We start from the raw sequence: 16465 nt of genomic DNA on the forward strand, positions 1-16465 counted from the left end.
GTTTGTTTAAAAGATTTCAATGTAAAATGTAATTTTAAACGGTACAGAACTCTGAAAGCTGTCACCCATGTATCTTCAGTTAGAACGTGCCTATGGCTAGATCAGTAGAATCACATATAATTCACACAAATAATATAATTCCTAATGCCACCTGTTCCTGCAGGATTACCACCGCAACCCCCATCAAAAGTGTTTTTTAAGAAGTCCCCTCTGATTGCCCCTGGAGTCTGTCTCACACAATGGCACATTCCACCACCCTGCGCAGCCTGCCACGGCTTCCTGCTGGTAGGCCCAGCCCCCATGAGGCCCTGGTCCCTGTCTGTCGTGAAGTCATTTGCAAAACACCCTCCACGGCCACTGCCCTGGGGCCCACCTGACCCTGAGCCTCTGCGTCAAAGATGTCCTCTCACGCCCTCCTGGTACAACCTTTCAAGATTCCAGCGCGGCCACACATTCCTTTCAGTCCTCCAGAATTCTGAAACCGTTCTGTGCTCTGTATAGAAGGAGGAATAGTGACCCTCTCTGCTATGTCACTGAGCATCACCTGAGCGTCAAAGCAAGGCCTAGACTCAGAAAAACCTTATGAAGTCAGCCTCGGCTTCTCTGCAGCCCACATGTCCTCAGGGCAGGGGCGTGCAGTGAGGGGGCTGGGCTCAGGGAACAAGGCCATCGCATGCAACAGCAGACAGCTCTCCCAGCCCCCGCCAGTCATCTCCCCAGGCCCACCGCCCACTCAGACATGCGTGCCCAGGTACACCTCAGCTCCAGCCGTGGGCACAACTAAACTTGAGGCCAGGCCACCATTCACATCACTTAACCTTTTTCATCTCAAGTCAATTATAGAAAAAATAATAATAAATTAACTTGGCCAAGGCCATTACTGGCATGAAGCCACGTGCATTCATTCTTTTATGCAGTACGTACTACAGAGGGCCTACTGTGTACCAGGCACTATGTGAGCCGGGCCGACAGGAAGGTCACAAAGATGAATAAGACACGTTCCCCCTCCCCAAGGAGCTCGCAGCCTAGTAAGGGGGTGGTGGGCAAAAATATATCCAAGCAGTATTGGTGCCGTCTAGAACCTTGAACTCTGTGCTGCCTCAAATGGATAATTAGACATCCCAGGTACTGAAATTCGGGGAGGGGCTCTTTGAAAGATTTTTTTCGCCCTTTTTGAAATCAGGGTTTGTGTTCCTCAGTTTCCTATTTATGTGACCAACATCTTAGACAAGGCGACTGCAACACAGAGTATCCTGGAAGAGTTGCAAAATGGGCCTCTGAAAACAACGTGAAGTTGTCTGTATTAAAGGCAAATAACGACAAGAGTTGCTTTCCAGACCCATGCTGGAAATAGACTAAGCAATAAACCTGGGGGAGAAAGAAAGGTCTGGATCAGGCACAAAAATGAGTGGATGATCTCTGGAAGAGACGCTGTTGTCGACGTGAAAACGCTGTTAGGATGTGTGAGCAGGAACGGGGCGGGCAGCGCTGGGGCGGCGCTGGGGCGGCGCCCGGGCACAGGCAACCTTGGTCTAGTCTTTATTATGTCCGATTTTGGCTTCTCATAGAAAGAGTTGTTAAGTTCAGGCTGATATGGAAAGAATGGAGAATAGGCATTGGCGTCTAGCCTGGAGAAGACAAGACTCGGGGATGACGTCATACCTGTGACCCTAATAGAGATCAATGGAGTTCTATTTCAGCAATGGGAAGACAAGTTCAACAACAGAGTAAATTGAGCGTGAGAGTCATTCAACACTGGCACCTTGGTCATAGGACATCGCCCTTGAAGTGTAGGACTGTGTAGCTCTACTGCTTTCAGAGTACCATTCACTTTCTATCTTATATTAAAATTTTTGTTTACGTATCACATCTCCTTTTGGGTCCGACCTTCTTATCTGTGGACCCTCCACAGCACTTAACTGCGTGACTGGCTGGTAGTAACTATCCAAATAGTGTTCAGTGAGGAGGGGTGGGGGGAACATGCTGGGAGGAAACTACATGGCCACCAGTGTAGGGGAGATAGGAGAGTGTAGCACCCCAAGACACGTTACAGGTCTAGACAAAGACCAGGCAAGGAATGATTCAGGGAATTCGTCAGCGAACGCCTTAAGGACTCTAGTGAAGGACAGGGGGTTGCACGGGAAGAATAGGATGAGGGGTAAATCATGACTTTCCAGAGCATTCCATACATTCATTCCTCCACCCCCACCTAGCTCACCCCATCCACCTAAAGGAACATACAGTAGGAACCACGAAGACATTAGCAAAGAAGATGGGGAAGGAGAGGAAAGAGGGGAGTCTGTCCTTTCCCCAAAGGGAGATAGATAAAGGGAGGAGTGCTTCATGAGGAGACTTCTCAGGAGGATCCACTAGAAAAGCACTATCACAGGACAACACAAAGCAATATAGTTTAAATGAGTATGTCCGGGGCCATGAGGCGGGGAGGGGCTGCTGGGAGAGGGGGAAGTGAGAAGTCATCAGCTGTGAAAGGGAGACTATTAAGGGGCCAAGGGAAAGGAAGAAAGAGGTTCTGCTGCCGTTATGTAGTTAACTCCTTCACCTCCATTTCTGTTCACCCCGTGGTGAGTGGCTGTCTGGGCGAGATCTCTTGCCTCATTCCAAGAGTACAGAGTCTATGAATTTCTTCATAAGAAAATTTTTCTTTAAGAGCCTTTTAAAAAAAATGCCCTTTAAATTACTTGAACTCTTGGGTCGATTGTCTTTGGGTTTAAGTTGAGTTTCTGTAGGAGGAAAGCAGCTGTGTGTGTGTGTGTGTGCGTGTGCGTGTCTTAAGAACATGAAGGCACTTCCCACATACCTCTGTTTGCCCCAGGGAATCGCTCCAAGGTGGAAGCTGCTCTCTAACCACTGCAGACCATAAAGTCTGGAACAGATCATGTGGCCCAGTCTCCTACCTCCATGAAGTAAAGTTATTTTTTCAATCATATTTTATTAATGAAGGACCACCCTGTGTTGGGAGCTATTCCCTTCTCTCTCACTGACCTCCCTCAAATCTTCCCAGTTCAGACTCTCTTTGGTGCAAAATTAGACAAAATATCCAGAAATGAAGGGTGCAAGGAAGAACTTGAGATTGAGGATGGCCAAGACTTCCGTTTGTCCTTTAGGAAGAGTCCTGAAACGTCCTGTGGGTGGCACCTACTGTCTGTGCTGAAGGACGATTGGCCCAGTTGTCCATGGTGCAAAAAAAAATGGTGGTTAATTCCGTCCTTAGAGACGGACCTAGAAGCGGACTCTGAGTACCTGTCTGTGCTACAGAACGAAGGCACGCCTGCCCATTGGTCTCTGCAGGAACGGAACACTGCTCACGAGTCACCTTTTGATAGGTTCTTCCTAATTTCTCTCACCTTGCCTCTCCAGCCCCAGCCAACTGGACCTCAGGGGGCTCCTTGGAAGCTGTTGCCCACCCCAGCCTACTCTCCTCTGCTGACTCACTTCTCTCCCTTCTTGTCAAATGCATCTAATGCCCTTTGGCTTTTGTGCTCTTTTTGTTCCCCACTGGTATCTGACCAGGTCTGGGACTCACTTCTGTCTTCACTATCCTCAGGTCAGTACCCTGTGGGTAGCACGAATTTTGACACCCAAGAGTTTTACGATCTCAAACTAAAGACAGACAGCTACATGTCAAAGGGGCTGTCCAAGGGTGTGTGTGTGATTTCCTCTCCCTATCCTCACAACTAGGAAAATAGCTTGGTGTATAGCTTCAGACAGCTGGCCACTGGCATACTTTTTACACGCTCTTGTGAGCTTAGTTTGAATATGCCAAAACTACATTTGCCACTTCAGAATTGGAGTGTGGTGGGGAGGAGGGGGAAATCAGGAGGTGAAATATATTCCCAAGGCCAAATGAGTCCCATAAGCAAATGCATTCGTCTTCTATCGCTGCTGGAACAAATAACCACAACCTGGTGACTTGAAACAGCACGGACTTGCTCTCCACTGCTCTGAAGGTTGGAAGTCCAGCACAGGTCCCACTGGGCTATAGTCAGGGTGTGGGCAGGGTTGCATTCCTTTCGGGAGGCCCCAGGGGAGAATGTATTTCTTTGCTTTGCAGCTTCTAGATACTGTCAGGCTCCTGGACTCTCGTCCCCCTTCCTTCGGTGCCAGCAGTACTTGTATCTCTCCGACATTCTTTCGTAGTCCTGTATCCCTTGGACCACAGCGGGAGAGGGTTCTCTGACTTAAAGACCCACGTGATGAGATTGAGCACATCTGGATTATCCGGGATAATCTTTCCATCTCAAAGCCTTTAACTTAATGACATCTAAAGTCCCTTTGGCCATGTAAGGCAACATATTCACAAACTCTGGGGATTAGGACATCTTGATGTCCTTGGGGGGAACATTACTCTGCCTGCCGCAGCAAGCCGCTGAACTTTTTTTCTAGGGGAGGAAATTCAGTGGGCAAAATTTGGTTGAGAAAAGACTAGCAAAATGCCTGGATCCAGTTTTTAGCTCATGTAGGTGAGTGTTTTATGAAGGCCTCTTGTGTGAAGGCAGACATAGCCCTTTTTACGAGTGTCTCATGTCCTTTACATGGTCAATATAGGTTGAATAACAACACGCATAATCCAAAAGATATGTAAATGTGTATGTGCATCATGATACATGCAATAGTTAACTTTGAAGTTCATTAAACTGTATGGACTCCATAAATTATGACTGTGATGACAGTGTAATATTTAAGTAGGAAAACAACCCAAATTTTCCAGCCGGTTGAAGTGAAGAGAGCAGTTAACCTAATTAAATTAAGCCTCTCTAAGTGGAGCACAAGGGTGGCTGCCGGAGTTCCGCTCTGGAACGTGAGGCGGGTTGTTTCAATGCTCTGCATTCCTGTGTCGGTGTCGGTGGCGTGACGCAGTAGATTCTCAAAGATGGTTTTCATTCTAGAAAGGGGCCCTTGACGTGTGGAGTTGATTGCTTCTCCTGCTCTTTCCCAGAAGAATCACCTCAACCTTCCATTGTGAAGATCTGAGTTGTTCTTCTCATTTGACAGGAAGCCAGTCCCCTAAGGAGCTCGGGGCCCCAGCACCCATCTGCTCACTGCCTGGTCAGACATAAAGAAATGTATTTACGGCTCAGGCCCAGATGAGGGACATCTCCATGATAGAGTCAACACCACCCCATCCTCAGGGGCTCAAATCTGGCTGCTTTCCAAGCTGTCGCCAACCAGGCTTCCTTGCCCTGCTTGGTGGATGAGGTCACCCGCAGGACGCCCTGGTGCAGACTGGGCCCACGTATCCCAGGCTGGCTGTTGCTTTCACTTCATGGAGGGGCATGAGCACCACACATCCTATATAATCCGATTGACTGCTGATTGGGCGGTCTCTCCTCTTCTCTTTGCCTCAGCTTTGCATTTTTATATCATGCATGCATCTTTCCCTGGAAAAAAGGGATAAGAGGAGTTTCTCAGATTTGATTTCTCAGTGGAAACTGTTTGCTTTGGAAGCCATCTCCACCAATGCTAATTGAGAACAGAGCTCAGAATGAGGGCCTGGGAACTGCACCCGATGAACTTTTCGGTGGGCTGATATCCGTCGATCTCTTCAGAACTGAATCGTGTGTGCAAGTGATACCATGATAAACTATTTTCCACATGGATTCAGTGTCTTTCCCTTGGACCAGTTCTCTAGCTTGGGATAATTTATTTGTAATTAATCATATAAAGTCTTCACCATGAAAGCTACTGGGGATCCTGGCCCCTACTGCCCAATAGTAACATTCTGGAAATCTCCGAGCAATCGGTGCCCTTTACCATCTAAACAGGATGGGCCTCTATTAGAGAGATTACAGTAAAAAATAACAATCAGCTCTCTGATGATCCTGTGCTGAGGGGAAAAAAAAAAAAGGGTGGGGAGGAGTAGATTTGGCAGAGGACAAGCCCAGACTTTCGTCACAGCGACAGACCAAAAAGTGTTAACACAAAGGGAAAACACGGGAGCATCCTGTATACTGCACTTCAGCCACAGATGACATGGTGCGGCAGGGCGCCCGGCCCCCACCCTGACCTTCCCGAGGGTCTCAGCACCTCCGCCCTTCCAGCTGCAGACATGCTCAGGGGATCCGGTTCTCAGGGAAGACGCAGCCTGGCCGCGCTCTCCCAGTGAGTGTTCACTGCGCCTCTTCGGTTTAATATTCTCTCTCTCTCTCTCTCTGTCTCTCTCTCTCTCTCATTCTTGTGTAAAAGAAAAATTTTTGTTTAATTGTCAGAGTAGGAGGAGAGAGGAGAAATCAGGAGGCAGAGAGGCGGCGAGTATGTAAGTTTCAGACCTCTATGAGACTTTCTGGTCTAAACTTTGCTGCTGTTCTGATTGGGTTCCCTCATTTCCGTTTTTATGGTGATTTGTAGACCTTCGCAAGGGTTTAGACCTAGGCTCGAGGTTTCTCTGTTCCAGATCCCGGGCCACAAAGCCTTGTGTGTCTCAAGATCTGCTGTTAATTTAGACCTGAGCCCTCTGCTTAGAATGATCCATTTGCAGGACTCAGATTTTGGCTGAAGCACACATTGCCCAATCCTTAAAGTCAACAGCCCAAAGCCCTTAATATACTGACCATCTGACTGTGTCAGAGAGAGACCGAGAGCACACACGATTGATCTGGGAATTGCTGAGATAACAGGCTCCAAGGTTTGGGATCGTGAAATCCTGGAATGTTAACTCTCCAAGGGGCCCCTAGGTATGTTAGCGGCGATGCTCTCGTTCTAGAGACGGGAACCCAGTGCAGAAACTCAACGTACCCAAAGCCTGGCAGCAGTCCGTTGTGAAGCCTTTGAGTCTGTACTCATGGCCAGGGCACCTTTTCACACTGGCGCTTAGGAGGTTTGCCGAGCTCACTGTGTCTTGGAAAAAGGTACCACATGAGAGGAGGAACACCAAGTGGCCTTTCAGTAAACCTTTCCCATTTTTGAGAGTTTTGGCACTGAGTCAGCATGACCTTGCTGTTCCAGTTGCTCCGGCATTTGTGCAACAGTAAATCAAATAAACAGAGGAACTTGGCGAGATCCTGAAAATGAGACCCATGTCCACTCTATTAGCAGATCTCTCGGACAACCAGTTTCTGTAAGTGTGGTTAGTGAGCTCAAAAGGTTGGAGAGGTTGTCTGTATCGTCCTGTGGTTATCAAAGGAGTTGGTTTTTTTGTTTATTTGGGGGTTTCTTGTAGAAATTACAGAGAATTCTGTTCCATAAGGGAAATGTTCTGTTAAATAGGTGGTTTTGGATGCAGAGCACCTCATCTCCACGACACTCCCCAGGCAAGCCCCATTGCTCACCCCCACCCCACTCCCCGGGGATCCCTTCTCTCCCCACCCACGCCACACAAACTTCCTTGGAATCCTAGGTCTCCATAAAACAGTTCAGAAACATCTTGTTTAATGCCTCTGTTTCTGATGAGGAAACTGAGGCCCATGGTGGGGATGGGTGGGTGGCAGCGAAGGGCTTGCCTAGGGCCAAATGTCTGGTCAACAACAGAGCCTGGAATGCTAGGGAAAGAGCCCCCTTTCTCCGTGTCTGTCTGTCTCCCTCTCTCTTAGTCTCTCTCCATTCCTGGTTCTGACTTTTTTCCCAGTCCATCATGCTTGTGGTTCTAAGGTTCTATCAACTTACTTTCTTTGTGTCTCTCGCTCTTCTCCGCTCATTCTGCCATTTTCTGAATTGTAACAGTTACTGCCTCCCACCTGCACAACTGCAGTTCCCTCTCCTCTGGTCCCTGCCTCGGTCTCTCTAGCCTCTCAGATCCTATCCCTGCTGCCCCCACCTCCCCCCGCCTTTGAAGTTCTCCACAATCTGCCCTCCCCCTCCTCTGGCCAAACCAGACCACTCATTGTTCCCCAAACTCATCACGGACCAGCTACCCCCATTCCTTGGCTCCATCAATTCCCTACACAGAGAACACCCCAAGTGCCTCGGTTTCCTTATCTGAAATGGAGACATTAAACAAGATTAGATTTCTGAACTGTTCCATGGAGGCTTAGGAGTCCAAAGAAGTTGTGGTGGAGTGGGCAGGGTCCCTGGGGAAAGAAGGGATGGGAGTGAGGCGGGGGTGAGCAATGGGGTGTGACGGGGGAATGTGGGAGGGATGAGGAGCTCTATCTCGTCTACGTCTGACCTCCTTCCTGCCCTTCAAGGCCCTGGTCAAATGCTGCCTCCCTCCACACGCCTTCCTCAGTTCCTCTTTCCTCTCCACTCTAATAATCCTCGTCCATCTTCCTATTATTAGCCTTGTACTCAAGTTAGTGGTGAGCAAGCCTGTTACCCCCTAATAGATGGTAATTCATTTGCGGGCAGGAACCATTTTGAATCTTTGAATCTTCAGTTTCCAGCCTGGCGCTGAAGCTCAAAATATTTCCTTTAGGTTTCTTGTTATTGGATAAACCAAACAGCTCATCTAAGGTCACGTTTTTCATCTGGGTCATTTGAGCACACGAAGCCTCTGCACCTTTTGCTTTGGAAGAAGTAGTAGGTTAAATGCCAAAACAGGTCCCCAGCAAAATGAATTTTAAATTCCTTTGCATTTGCATCAGATAATTATCCATTTCATCACCTACAGAGCAAGATTGGCCGTTTTTGTTTTTGTTTTTGTTTTTAATGAGGCACATTAAAATTCCTGAACATCAAGACCTACCCCAAGCCATGTTATCTTCCGGGGCAGGTGTGAATGACGAGTCAGTTCTTTAGAGTAAAAGGTGCTGCTTAATTTGTTCCGAGTTACATTACTGAGAGATTCTGTCACTCGCAGTCTAATATTTTCACTGCTACTTTTCTCATTTTTCCAAAGCCCTGGTAAAGTCTTCTTGAGTCCAGATTTTGTTTCTTGTAAATACTCATGCTTTAGTCCATGAACAGTTAAATTTCCTCTTATAGACAAGTATGCTTTGCCCCATCCTGTGAATGAAAGGTTTTGCTCCTGTGCCACATTTTGAAACGAATGTAGAAGGGTGTGTAAACTTTAAAACCTTGGAATCAAAAAAACATAGGAAATTATTCCGTTCATCCTACTGTTTTCTGAGGAAACTAAGATAAAAACACGGCAGGGAAATAAATGATTGGCATAATTATAGAAAATTCAGCAGAAATGACAGAAGAAATGTACATAAACATGTTCAATTTATAAAAACTCTAGGAATACCTGGATTATCCAATCTTACAGGGCAATGGAGCATGACAATTTTCCAGCATGCTGAGTTTTGTAACAAAAACCCCAAAACTTCATAGAAACTCTCCTTCCCTTCTTTAAAATAGATATTACAACACCTTTGAAACACTTCCCAATTGCTGAGGATTGTCGTTAGGAACACAGTTTTTTACACCGTGCTGCGGAACAGCGATACCTCAAGACTCCCATCCGAAAGCGGATGCAATTATTAAGCGAAGTCCTCCGTCTTCTTATTTATGGCTTTTATCTCTTCTAATTGCTGCTATAGCACCCACCTCTGAGAACCCCACCCTCTTTTCTGCTGTAGACAAAGATATCAGGAAACCCGGCTTGTTAGAATGGTGTTCCGAGTAAAACTCAATAGTGCAGGTAGAGGAGGAGGGAGGGGCCTTCTCTCCTACAAAGTAAAGGGCAAGTACATTTTGGGACCCTTGGTTTACATACCAAACTGGACAGTTTTGCTCACTTTGAGGTTCAAAGATTGGTGTTAAACAGTTGGATCTCTTATCTGGTGAAGGGGGAATTATTACTGGCAGTTAATAGATAACAAATAAGAAAGAACGGCAGCGAGACAGGCCATTGTGCTTCACGTCTGTTGGGGACTCAGCAAATAACACTGTTGAATGGCTCGTGTCCTGGTGACACCAAACCCGTAGGGAGGTGGTCTGACTTTCTGCGTGTGCCGTGTGTCATGAGTCGTCCCGGCCAGCTGGCCACAAGCCCTCTGGCTCAGTAGTTGGTGGCCCCAGGCCTTTCCCTCCTTGTTGATGCCATTTGCATTGCTCATTTCTCTCTCCCTCTCCTTCCCTTTGACCTATGCCTGTCCTTGAAAGGAGCCCTCACTTCATGCTGCTTCTCACGTTCCTCCCAGCCCATCAAAAATGGCTTTGCAGCTGCAGGTCTAATGCAGCAAGAGGAATGGGGGGCGGGAGGGGTGGAGAGGTGCTCCTTTGCCATCTGGAGGCCAATTTGCTGCTGGCCTTTCTGACTGGACTGTGTTTTTTTCCCCCATAAAAAGCACAGTTTCACTTCTCAGTCCTAGCTTCAGATGTATCTTGGGTCCAAAAAGGTGGTTGAGGGCTGGCCGGAGGTCCCACCTGCCATGTATAATGTTTGAAGTTCCAAACACTAATTTGCAAATTAAACTTTTGGAAACAAACTTTCCATAAAGGCAGGACTGCCTGGATTTATTTCCAAGCCTAATTGAATTTTTAAGAGGAGCCTTAAAACTATCTGTAAACCTCACTCATTTATATGCATTCATTCCACAAATATTCGTGAAGGGTTTTCCTATGCCAGTTAGTGCTGCTGGACTAGGCACCAAAAACATAAAAAAGACAAAGCACAGGCTCTGGCTTTATGATTATCTAGTCTTTTAACCTCCCACCCACCGCAGGCATCTTTCCCCTGCCCTCCCCCACGCCCACCCGCCAGCGTCCCTAGCTCCATTCGGGGTTGTGGATGCTCTCAGACGGGGTACAGCCACCTGATAAGCATTTGCTACATCAGTCTCTCCCTGCTTGCTTTTTGCCTCTGATCCTCTGAAGGAAATGCAAGTTTCTTTTAACTTATACTTCAGTTAAAATAATCTTGCGTTTAACAAACTTAGGTTTATTTTATGATTCAGTATCCTATACTTACACATGTGTATTTAAAACAAATATTTCACAAAATAGTGCTCACTCTTGCTACGTACAATGCCCCCTGATATATAGTAGCTTTGTCGCTAAAGTGTACAATGTAATGATTTGATATTGTCTATACTTTGTGAAAGGAACCCCACTATCGAGTGAATTAACCCATCCATCGCCTCTTGTGTTTGCCTTTATTTGTTTCTTTCCTTGCTTTTTGATGAGAACAGTTAAGTTCTAATCTCTTAACATGTGGCGGTTATACAAGACAGCATTATCGACCACAGTCACTGTGCTGCGCATTAAATTCTCCGCCTTTATTCACCTTATCACTGAAAGTCCGTGCCCGTTACCAGCCTCCCCCTACTTCCCCCAAACCCAAACTCCCAACCCCTGCAAAAGCATTCTAGTTTGATGTTTGTATTTTTAATTCTACGCATAAGTGATATCTACACTATTTGCTTTTTTCTAGCTGGCTTTTATCACTTAGCATAATGCCCCCTAGATTTATCCACGTTGCAAATGGCAGGACTTCATTCTTTTATAAGGCTGAATAACATTCTATCATATATACTATGTATGTGAGTATATACTATGTATATATGTGTGTTTATACATATTTTTAAATTTATTCACCTTGGGTATTGTGAATCATGCTATTGGGTTGGCCAAAAAGTCTGGGTTTTTTTTCTCATAAAATAAAAGACAAATTTTTTTCATTATCACCAATAACCTTATTGATCTGGATATTTTGAGTATGTTGTCTATCACCTATTTGGTATAACACTGATTGTTCTCAGTGTGTCCTTTTGATCGCTATTAACTTCAGCTTGTCTACCCAACCATGGAGCATCGTCCAGCAAGAAATCTCTAGCACAAAACTTCACAAACCACTTTCGACATGTTCAGTCACAGCACCTTCTCCATACACAGCACGCATCTTTTTTCGTGTTTCAGTTGTGTTTTTACCTTTCTTGAAACAATAAAGCATGATATGCCAAAAGTGTTGTATATTTTCTTCCATCTTCAATATTAAAATGGCTACACCCAAAAATCACCAATTTGTTTTTTTTAATGCAAGCTGATGTGACAGCTATCATGATACAATCTAACAAAATTGTTTCGAGTGAAGTTAAAGACAACTAAGCTCTCCTAGAGCCATTGTACAAAAAAAAACCTAAACAAACTTTTTGGCCAAACCAATACAATAATGTAGGAATACAGATATCTTTTTTATTTAGTTTCCTGCCTTCTGATATTTTCTATACTTTTTTATTTCATTAAAACATGGTGGTCATGGCCTACTACATGGATTTCAGGAGTTGCAAGCTGAGGTTTGAAAACCGCTGAAAGTGCTGCCTCATCTTGGTACGCTGGTCCCGCCTCCTGAGCTGCTTAGGAAGCTCCTCTGTCCCGTGAGTGCACCGGCTGCTGGCTGCAGGGGCCAGCCTGGAGGCTTAAGGAGAAGCCTTCCGGGTGGGAATCAGAGGGCCTGGCTCCTGGCCTGGCTCCTTCAATAATCAGCCCCGTGAGCTCCAGGAGGCCACTCCATCTTCCTCCAACCCAGCTATAAAACGGAGAGACACGCCTGCCTGCTGCTACTCACATGGTGGCAAGGCCGTCCCTTAAAATGACACGCCTTGAAGTACACCAGAAAACCCTAAGTGCAAGACAAATGCACGTCATTATTCAAGAGCCTTGTTTTTTCCCCACTAAAGTTTCATATCAGAGAAACAACTTAGACCATTTGTTTTCTTAGAGTGGGGAAGAGATTCTTGCATGGGCTCTAATATTATGCAACTTCAGAAATAAAAATCTCAGAATGGCATTTGTTTGCGATGTTGTAACTAGGTTTGTGTTTAAGAAGCTCAGCCAGGTCACTCCTCTGCCCTTAAATACTTTTTCTGGTTATAAAATCAAGGAAGCCAGTAGGTGGTCGGTGGGCTTTTAACGCCAGTTGCGAAGGAGTCTGCCTTGCCTGACAGTATCTGCTCCAGCTCACTGGATTTATAAACACTAATTCCCACTGCTTTTAAGACCGCTTTTTATTTAAAACAACTGACATTAAGCAAAAGCAACCAGTAAAGGAGATACTTTTATGAAGAAGTCTAAACTTGTAGAGAAAATAGGCTACCGTTGTCACCGATCTTTCACCTTTATAACTTTGTTGTGAACGTCACGCACACAGACACCGATTAGAATATTTCATTCAAGCACTGGTATCTTTGTGGGATCTTTTTTCTGCTGATGAACTCTTCCTTGGGGCCTCACCCCCACTAGACACGTTGTCTCTTGGAGGCTAGTTCTGCCTGCTACATTAGCTCTCCCCGTCTTTTCTTTACCTTTCCATGACTGCTTCTGTCCTTCCAAGCAGTGTCTACACTCACCTTTTCCAGAACCCGGTGCTCCAAATCACTCCCCTTGTGCGTAGCAGAGGAAATGTAAAGTAGTAACATAATAAGGTAAGGGCTATATTCACCCCAAAGAAGAGGAAATCAATTGGCCACTTTTGCTCTTTAAAGAGTGAAAACACTCTACACAGACCAGCGACACCCCACCACAGCCCGTAACTTCCCGGCATAGTTTCCAGAGAAAAATACATAAAATGCATACAATTTTAAGTAGCTTTTTAAAATCCAGCTTTAATGGGATTCCATGACATTTGTAGCTTTTGTGTAGATAATTTTCACAGCTATTGAACACATTGTTATGATATGCCTACGAATTCACTTGAAAAAGACTGTTCCTGCAACTTTTTAATGAGTAAGTGAGGCCCAGGCAGGTTAGGGACCCTGAACCTTTGGAGCAGAAGGAGTGGCTTTAAGGAGGAAGCTGAGGCTCACCCCCGCTGACTCACAGGTGGTCTTCCTGGGGTGAAGTGGCACTGCTGGTGGGAAAGGGGGCCTCAGTACTTCTGTCGGCAGGCCGGAGTGCAAAATGGGCACGTTCGTGACACATGAGAAACCAGAGCAAGGTACCCCGACTCCCGACTCCCACATTGCGTTTAGCCCTCACTCATGACCAAGTGTGTACCTGTGAGCAGCCCACTTAACTTCTCTGCCCCTACGTTTCTTCACCTGTAATGAACAAGTAGAATACCTGCGGTGCACGCTTAGTGAACATGGAAGGAACGAGCTAGGTGAAAATGTGTAAACCGCAGGGGCTGTTTAATCCCTGTTATATTTTCTACCTGTTCCTTCCTTCTTCACTCTCCTTCCTAAAGACCCCAGAAGAGAGATGGTTTGATATGCTTGATATACGGTGACCGATGGGGCAAAGGCAGCTAAATTCAAGTTGTGATTGACAGGTAGCCATTAAAATATCCATCTACTTTAGAAAAATCAGAGGAGGTCTTCATCTCAGGTTTTGGTTGTTCCATTGACTTCCTGCTTAAAAATGATCACCCGTACCGCCACCCTTTGGATAACTCTGTCGCTAAATGAATCACGCTAAAAATGGACTTTTGGGGGCAAAATAAAGAATTACTACTTTTCATAGTCAGCCTGAACTAGATACACTTTGAAGGAGAATGCAGTAAGAAGTAAAGATTTGTTGGCCAGAGATTTGGATGCCACCAGTCTTTAAGTCATCTTGACGGGTGAGGAGGGTACAAATTCAGAATACTGACTCTGAACTCCAGGTAAACTTGGATTCAGATTCTAGTCATATCATCTTATTGACTGCACGCCCTTGAGCAAATTACTCCTTCTCCCTGGGTTTCTTAGTTTATTTATCTACAAAAAGAGGAGAGTGTATGTGAAGTGCTTAGGACTGTGCCTGGAACTTAGTAAATGCTCAAAAGGGTGTTGGGAGGCTGGGGGTGATGATTAACAACGTTCATGCTTCTCATGAACTGGGAGCCTAGGAAGTGAATCCGAGGTGGCTTTCAGGTAGTCATGGAGAGTTGTATTACCGTATTTTGCTGTGTATAATGCACACGCATTTTTTGGCCCAAACTTTCAAAGGGAAAAAATCTTTCATTTTAATTTTTTAATTCAATTATTTACATATGCATGTATGTATGTACGTATTTATATTTAGATGCTAGGTTTTTGCATTATAAGGGAACTCTAGTATTTATTTTTGAACATACAGATATTGCTACTGCTTTCTAGAGTTACACTTTTAACACATAAACATAAACAAAAGAAATAAAAACATTTATATAGATACAGAATGAGAACCACCTATGGGTAATGCGCATCCTTATTTTTCCCTGAAAATTTTGGGCAAAAAAGGTGCACATTATACATGGCAAAATACGGTGACTCCCTGGGGCCGCTGTAACAAACTCCAGCCCACTGGGCAGCTTAGAACAGAGGAAACTTACTGTCTCACAGTTCTAGAGGCGAGAAGTCAGGAGAGCATCCTTCCTCACCACTGCCGGATCCTGGCTGCCCACAATGTCCCTGGTTTGTGGCAGCAGAGCTCCAGTACTCCCATTACTCCACATGACCATCTCCTTACTTCACATTGTCTCCCCTCTGCATGCAAGTTTCCCCTTTTTACAAGGACACTAGTCATAGTGGATAAGACTGCCTTCTCATGACCTCGTCTCAGCTCAATTATGTGTGTAAAGGTCTTATTTGCAAATCAGGTCACATCCTCAGGTACTAGAGGTTAGGACCGCAATGTATTTTTGGAAAGGGCACAGTTCTTCCCATAACATGGACATACAGACTAGAATTCAATGCAACAAACCTGACCCTCAGCTCCACGCACTGGGCAAACCTCGTACACCCTGGGGAGGCCTACTGTGAAAACGACATTCTGATATCAGTTAGGTACGTAGTGAACACTTCCTAATCACAGAAGGGAAAGAGCTCCTTCGACTCACGCACTGCCAGCGACGTTTCCTTTCATCTCACAGAGAGAAGGGCGCCCGGGAAGTGTGTACAATCTCCAGTCATGCCCAGGGAAACAGCTTCAAGTCATAGAAGGAACCGACCCAGGTCTATAAGGAGTCTGTATCACGGGAAAGATTTATTTTCCACTTACTTTCCCTCCCCTGTACACATTTTAAAATTTCTGCAGTTCTTTAAACATTGAATTGACCTACAGAAGTATTATGAGTCTCTCTCTCTCCTAAAAATTTATGGGCCAGAAGGGAGATCCTGCGAAACACTCCCTCCACCCAGGGAACGGAGGCTCTGTCGCCCAGCTGTCCTCAGGGCCTGAGAAGGCTAGAGCGTTATGAGCCCAGCTCAGAGCCACGGGTACCTCTCCAACTGAGATCCCCAGATACCAAAGGGGCAAAAGGAACCCAGCCAAGGTGGAAACTGAGCATAGGAGAGACTAAAGGTACAAGTTGCAACATCTTCATACATCCGATGGGCCGCTGGCTCAATGTAAGGAACCACTTATCTAAGTAGGCAGTAGAAGGTGCTAGGACTTGTTGGGAAAAAATTATACTAACAAAGTAGAACCATTCGATCCTTAAATTGAGTACTGTGTTAGTTTCCTAGGGCTGCGGTAACAGAGTCCTGCATACTGGGTATCTTCAAATAACAGGCAGAGTTGCTTCTTTCTGAAGGCTGTGGGAAGAGTCTGCTCCATGCCTCTCCCGTAGCTTCTGGTGGTTTGCTGGCCACTTGCACAGTTTTGCACATAGATTTGTCGCTCCAGTCCTCTGCCTTCACATGACATTTTCTCCCGTCCATGCATG

General features: G+C 45.7%; 1 protein-coding gene across 6 annotated transcripts in view; it reads left to right on the top strand.

Annotated features, from left to right (window-relative positions):
- The window catches only part of CALD1 (caldesmon 1), a 192354-nt gene that overhangs the window by 108696 nt on the left and 67193 nt on the right, over nucleotides 1–16465 (top strand). For 2 of the 6 annotated variants that reach the window (XM_024554987.4, XM_024554988.4), the window contains exon 1: nucleotides 5886–6120. The exons of 3 other annotated variants lie outside the window; for them this stretch is intronic. In XM_024554987.4, the coding sequence (XP_024410755.2) occupies nucleotides 5987–6120 (134 nt within the window). In that variant the 5' untranslated portion in view covers nucleotides 5886–5986. Of the gene's footprint in view, nucleotides 1–5885; nucleotides 6121–16465 lie in introns of those variants that run through there. One more of the 6 variants, XM_024554991.3, reaches the window with a different exon arrangement.

This window comes from Desmodus rotundus, chromosome 6 (genome assembly GCF_022682495.2).
Source record: "Desmodus rotundus isolate HL8 chromosome 6, HLdesRot8A.1, whole genome shotgun sequence".
Taxonomy (NCBI): domain Eukaryota; kingdom Metazoa; phylum Chordata; class Mammalia; order Chiroptera; family Phyllostomidae; genus Desmodus; species Desmodus rotundus.